The following is a 7,012-nucleotide window of genomic DNA, read 5'->3' as shown; positions in this document are numbered from 1 at the left end:
CTATATATAGATTTCTTATCTAAGAGGGAAACCACAGTTAAAGATCTAAAGGATTTCACTCAGAATGGACACTTCAAAATACTTTCTGATTATTTTTATTCAAGCAATTTTTACTTCCATCCCCTTATCTACAATTAAAGATGTGTTGATTGGCAAGCTTGGATGTACTTGTTACACTGGTTACATGTAAAAGAGCAGATTCAATATTATCCTATAGTTGACGCAACCTTTAAAGAAATTGGCATGCTTCGAGACCAGCCTGGTCTACAAGAGCTAGTTCCAGGACAGGCTCCAAGGCTACAGAGAAACTCTGTCTCAAAAAAAAAAAAAAAAAAAAAAAAATTGGCATGCTATGAAAATCCATTGGAATTCATACTGCCTATTGTGAAAATGAAAATATGGGTAGGAGAGCTCAGAGCTTAAGAATGCTTACTGCAGAGCTAAGAGCACTGACTGTTCTGTGGACCCAGGGCTCATTTCCCAGCACCCACATGACAGCTTATAACTTGTCTAATTCCACTTAGAGAATTTGAAACAGTCACATTCATGTAGGCAAAACACCAATTTACATAAAATAGGAAAAAAATGTCTAACAAGCTCTGACTTCAGTCCCCCAAAATCAAAATTTGTGACTCTCAGGCACCCATAACCCCAATTTCAGAGGACCTCCACAGGCACCAAGCATGTATGTGGTGCATGTGAGATACGCTGGCAAATGTTCATGTAGCATTAAAATTATTTTTAAACAGAAAAATAGGTCAGATGCTCCAAGACAGACTCTCAAGACTACAGGAGGCCTTGCCTCAAAATAAATTAAAAACAAAGGCTGGCTGAGGTAAAAAAGGCCTTTAATCCCAGCACGCATGAGGTAGAAGCACAGAGATCTCTAAATTAGAGGCCTAACTAGTCTACAAAGCATGTCCAGGAACCCTGGAACAAAACTAAACCCAAAATACTAAATGCACACCTTTAATCCCAGCACTTGGGAGGCATAGGCAGGTGGATCTCTGAGTTCGAGACCAGCCTGGTCTACAGAGCTAGTTCCAGGGCAGGCTCCAAAACCACAGAGAAACGCTGCCTCGAAAAACAAAACAAAAAAAAAAATAAAGACTGTTTCAGCATTTGGAGAAGTGCAGTGATTGAAGCCTAGCTGAGGCAGTATTGTCAGCCCTTCAAGAATGTTTGGGTTCACATACATAAGACACATTAAAGAGCTCAAAGCAAATTTGGCACTGCAGTTCAGGGCTACCCCTTAAACCAGAAATATTTGTATAGGACTTAGAAAAGGACAGAACTCAATCAAATCTATCAAGTACAAGCAGAATAGACTTTCTCCCTAGTTATGAGTTTAGAAGCTACTGTGTTCGGAGATCAAGGTAAAAACTTTCCGACCTTTTGAGAGACGACCCAAAGACATATCGATGAATGCTGTTCCAGAGCATTAGCCAAGGGTCAGCTTTTCTTCAACAGAAGGGACATACCTTGGTGACTGATAAGAAGCCCAAGATGTTGAAAAATATTTCCCGCACTAGGAAATACTATTACTAAGAATGAAGCAAATTAATACGTGTGTGGATACACATATATACCAAATCTTAGCAATCCACAGGCTGAGACAGTATCATCTTCAAATATTGGTAAACCTAAACTATAATGCAGAGACACTAATTTGAAAACAAAACCACGACAGCCTATGCTCAAGTTTGTAACATAAGCATTTGAAGAACGAAAATTTTCTTGTGTCCTTTTTCAGAGAATTTTATTTGAGTGGTTCTTACAAAGATTGTTGCAATATGAAAGTCATTTGTTTGATAGAAATATCAAGCTGTCTTGTCAAACACACTGAAGTAACCCAAAAATATATTTCAGAGCTCACAGAGCTTAAAAAGAGCAAAGATTATATGCAACCAGACAAAACCTATTTCTGCATTTCCTATCACTTGCTCAGACAGCTTTGCTCAAACTGTTACATCAACCATCTTCAGGAAATGCAGGGATCATTTTGTTTGGAATCTCAAGACACACTAACACACAGTATTTACAAAGAAACTTTTACAGATACATTAATTGAAAAGTTACCATCAACAAATATAATTTTGAAAGCCCCTTCTTGCCAAATGATCAAGGTGAGATGCTAAACAGCCCTTAGCTGCCTAGATTTTCCACACACTAAATGTGTATTCCAGAAACCTTTCCTGAACCAAGGAGCAAAATACATGAAAGAATGTGAAATGTAACTGCTGTGTAAAAAGTCAGGCTTCTGAAACATTAAAACATTACCTGTCTGCCTTTATACAGAAAGCACATTTGTTCCCCTAGAGCTATTCTATAGAGCCTTAATGTAATTTTCTACACGGACATTTTAAAACGGCAGAACAAGCAAAGAGCTTTGCATGAAGTAAGATTTGCTAGTTAGGGAGAATGAGCACACTGCATTCCTGTTAACATTTTTATTTTTCAAGATAACAGGAGTTGAATACAAATGACAGTAGACCCTTGCCTCTTTATTTTTATCTAAATAAAAGATAACTCAAGATGAATTCAAGGAAAAAAAAGCTATATACATAAGGGACTATATCTTCCTTCATCGTCTACTTGGAACCAGTAGTTGTGTTGCTGTCATAGAATCAGGAAAGAGGTTGTGGTAAGTTGGAAGAGGTACATACGCTGCTGTTATCATTTTACCTGTTGACAAAAAAAAAAAGTTGAGTAAGACAACTACACTCAAATCACTTGATGTCCAACATAAAGTGTGTGTAGCAGTAACTCACCAGCAAACCACCTGCCATGCAATGCATTGACAGCAGCAATAGCTGCAGCAATAGATGGGCACTTCACATACACATTGCCCTGAAAGTAGAAAAACAAAAAATAAATAAAAACGGTATAGAACACAAGTCTCATGTTTATTCAAGACGTTTGCAACTTAGTACTTAATTTTTCATATTCATTCAAATAGCTTATGACCAAATACTTGATGTTTCAGAAAACTTGATTTAAAAATATATTTAAATATCTTTCTATTATCCCCCCAATCTCTCATTTATTTTTAAATAAAGTATGAAAGCTGTGGCAGTCCCAACCAAGGAAACCGCTGTAAACAAACTGATATGTGACACAACTCTCATTAAAATTTGTATTTATCTTGCCTTTCTTTTAGGGGGTAAATTTAGATAGCACATTCAAGTTCTTTTCAAGAATAACCACTAGAGAATCGCACTATGTGCCTACAGTAAGCACAATCACTTGGGTGGGTAAACCAAATAACAAAATTCATGCATTAACAATGCATTAAAAACAAACAAAAAAAAAACACCAAGAAAAACTAATATAAAATACAATGGACATGTGATGCACTAACTGGTTCAAGAATAAAATAAAATGTTTACTTAAAAGTATCAAAATAAAAGCCGGGCGGTGGTGGCGCACGCCTTTAATCCCAGCACTCGGGAGGCAGAGGCAGGCGGATCTCTGTGAGTTCGAGACCAGCCTGGTCTACAGAGCTAGTTCCAGGACAGGCTCCAAAGCCACAGCGAAACCCTGTCTCGAAAAACCAAAAAAAAAAAAAAAAAAAAAAAAGTATCAAAATAAGGCCCAGCAGTGGTGGGGGATGCCTTTAGTCCCAGCACTGAGTTCAAAGTTGGCCTGGGACTAACTATACATAGTGAATACTAGGCACCCAGAGCTTCAAAGGAAAACCCTGTCTAGAAAACAAAAACCCACAAAGAAAGAAATATTAATATACCTGAGCAGAATTTTTGTCAACATAAATATGAATAACTCCTCCATGTTTATTACATTCTTCAATCACATCATCTTTAATCTCTGTATCCCATCCAACTTCTTCTTCTCTGTAAGGATAAAACACAATGAAGTTATATTTAAGTACTAAAAGTGGTTAAGTACTATCTTTGTAATCTGGAAAGGAATTCATTAGCTCTTCCACCATATGAATACCAGGCAGGCCAATCAGTTCAAGGCCAGCATGGTCTACAGAGTAAGTTCCATGACAGCCAAGTCTATCCCACAGAGAAACCCTATTTAGAAAACAAAATAACTAAACAAAAAAATAAAATTAAAAGTTGAATTTTAGCACCCAAACACTTAAATATTTGATTATTAACACTATATTAATAAAATTAAAAGAAATTAAAATTATTTTCTAACGTGAATAAAAAGAGAAATTTCAAAATAAAATGTATTGCACAAAGATAAACTCAAAGGAGAGAGGGATCACAAGTTCAAAGCCCACACAGATTATTAGTGCTATAGAAAGTTCATTCCTACCAAAAAAAAAAAAAAAAAAAAAAGAGTCCCTGTCGGGAGTAAAAAAGAGGACTGGTAATCTCCAGCATCAGGAAAAGCCGTCACTTATATTCATGACCAGTACATGAAAAAGAAAATAAAATCCTAATAGTAAAAAAGGATGGATACTCGCTACAGAGGACCTCCTTTTTCAAGAGAGCTCCAAAGAGGGATTAGAGAGAGAGCTCAGTAGTTAAAAAGAGTATGTGTCCTCCCAGAGAACAGAGATTCAATTCCTGGCACATGTGTAGCAGCTTACCAGGGAATCTAGTACCTTCATACAACACATAGGGTAAGACAATGCACATACAACTAAGTAGTAGTGAAAGGCTGTAGATATTTTACTACTGTCACAGCTTTAAATTTCAAACCAGGTGTCCATGTGCAAAACAATGCCAACTATCTAACGTAATACCTTTTCAATAATTAATTATGAATGGCAATTTATCTTATTGTAAGCATACTTACGTTTGAGGGTTAAACATGTTAGAAAGCTGGAAACATTGTGTTGCAAGTGGTTGAACAGATGCAGCTGCAGCTAAAGCTGAGGCTAAAAAAGAAGAAAAAAAATCAGCTTCCTGAAAAACATGTACTATCCCATGACAACTAAAACAAAAATGAAGCCTATCTAAATGTGGAGTACATATTATATAATCATCTTCTTCAACATAAGACATTTGCTCATTTTATCATTCAACCTTAACAGTTAAGGTAAGCATGACTACACTAAATCATCATTAGCTTAACTTATAATAGGCAACAAGGTCTATAAACATTTATTATTTAGAGAATGAGATGGAGAAAAACAGTCCAGACAGAAGATGCAAAAAATTTTCCTAAAAATTTAAGGAGCTTTTTTTGGAGCTTAGTGCTAACCTAAGAGATACGAAGCTCTGGGTTTAATCCTTAACATAAACACAAATGGGTCAACTATAATCTTGGCCTAAGGAAGGATAATCAGAAGTTCAAAGCGACCCAAGCCAACACAGCAAGTTCTAGGCTAGACAGGAAACAAACAAACCCATATTTAAACAGGGCATTGGTCTGGGCAGTGGTGGCGCACGCCTTTAATCCCAGCACTTGGGAGGCAGAGGCAGGCAGATCTCTGTGAGTTCGAGACCAGCCTGGTCTACAAGAGCTAGTTCCAGGACAGGCTTCAAACCACAGAGAAATCCTGTCTCGAAAAACCAAAAAACAAAAAAACCAACAACAAAAAAAAAAAAAAAAAAAAAAAAAACCAGGGCATTGGTTGAGTTCACATTATCTCACCATCCACGAAACAGGTAGGAGGGTCTCTTAGAGATTTCTGGGTCTTTTGGGTTACAAAGCAAATTCTAGGATAACCTGGACTACAATACCAGAGAGAGATCCTTTCTCAAAGCAAACCAGCCAAACAAATCCTATGACGGATTGAGAACAGATATGTACTCTAAATTAATTAAATTAAAACAAAAACCTTAATACAAAACACTCAGGAAAGAAAAAAGTTAAATAGAAGATTCATTTTATTCTTTAATGATATAAAATGGAGTGATTGGAAATCTCTAATAATACTCTCTTGGTTTTGCCAGGTATAATTGTTTTTTAAAGAGCAATGCATATATTTTAGATTTATGTATAAAAACAAATTCTCTAAACTCAACCATCTCAAGAGTCCCAAAGGCGCAATATATATGTATGTATGTGAAAGTCATTGCCTACATGCAAGGGCTTTAGGTACCCGTTTATCTCAGAAGCAAGAAGGCTGCATGAGATAACCTGATACTTGCTTCATACTGTTGTGACTATCATGTGGATTCTGGAATCCAAATATGGGTCTTAAAATAAGGAACTAAAGTGCTCTAAATCAAGGATACATCTTTCTTTTCAATGCGTGAACCTTAATATGATTAACTATTAAAAGGTAAGAAAAAGTATCCAAGGAAAAATGTCAATAAAGTAACATTTTAAATGCTTTCTCATAGAAAAATAATAAAAAAGAACAACTCATTTATGATATGACTCACATATGTTTGAATACACTGGACATTACATAGCTGTAGTTAATTGTTAACTGTTGCAATGGTTTCTATTTAGAGTTCCTTAGGTTATGGTTTTCTGTTGAGACAGGTCTTGTGTCCCTCCAGTTTGCATAAAATTATCAAAGATATTATAGCAGCTATTACAGAACTCACCGTAATCACATTATCTGACCAAATCCCATTCCAATGCATTAATAATAAACAGCTAAGGATAAAATAATGTATTAAGAAATCGAGATAACTGAAACAAAAAATCTCTAAGGAAGTATCAGGCAAATTGCACTTAACAATTTACAGCTAATCACGAAATAGCACATTAAAAAATTAATCTATTAATTTTGTGCTTTATGGTTATGTTTTTTTAGACAGGGTTTCTCTGTGTAGCCCTGGCTGAACTAGAAGTCACTCACTAAGATCCACCAGGCTCTATCACCTGAGTTCTGGGACTAAAGGTCTAACCCACCACTATGCAGCTGCAGGGTATCTATTTAAAGAATGCCTGCATAATGATAGGCATGTGACTCCATTCTTTTAATCCTACCACTAGAGAAAGCATTATAGCCAATGGGAAAGGATGGAGATGGCTGAAAAAGGAAAAGCCTAGTGTTAAATGGACATGACAGTGGAAGTGAAAGCCTTTGATCCCAGAATTCAGAAGGCAGAGACAGATGCAGTGAGGCCAGCCA

The 7,012-nt window shown here is 36.3% G+C and overlaps 1 protein-coding gene across 4 annotated transcripts in view; it reads right to left on the bottom strand.

Annotated features, from left to right (window-relative positions):
- Positions 1-1,744: 1,744 nt before the first annotated feature.
- Rbm39 (RNA binding motif protein 39) overlaps positions 1,745-7,012 on the bottom strand; it is a 35,653-nt gene continuing 30,385 nt past the window's right edge. For all 4 annotated transcript variants that reach the window (XM_041670094.1, XM_041670096.1, XM_041670093.1 and 1 more), the window contains exons 14-17: positions 4,774-4,855; positions 3,746-3,851; positions 2,772-2,850; positions 1,745-2,685 (exon numbers count right to left, since the gene is read on the bottom strand). In XM_041670094.1, the coding sequence (XP_041526028.1) occupies positions 2,585-2,685; positions 2,772-2,850; positions 3,746-3,851; positions 4,774-4,855 (368 nt within the window). In that variant the 3' untranslated portion in view covers positions 1,745-2,584. The remainder of the gene's footprint in view (positions 2,686-2,771; positions 2,851-3,745; positions 3,852-4,773; positions 4,856-7,012) is intronic.

Source organism: Microtus oregoni, unplaced genomic scaffold (genome assembly GCF_018167655.1).
Source record: "Microtus oregoni isolate MIOR12 unplaced genomic scaffold, Mior012 000020F_ref0000438, whole genome shotgun sequence".
NCBI classification, from domain to species: domain Eukaryota; kingdom Metazoa; phylum Chordata; class Mammalia; order Rodentia; family Cricetidae; genus Microtus; species Microtus oregoni.
This window is presented reverse-complemented; position numbering and strand designations above follow the sequence as displayed.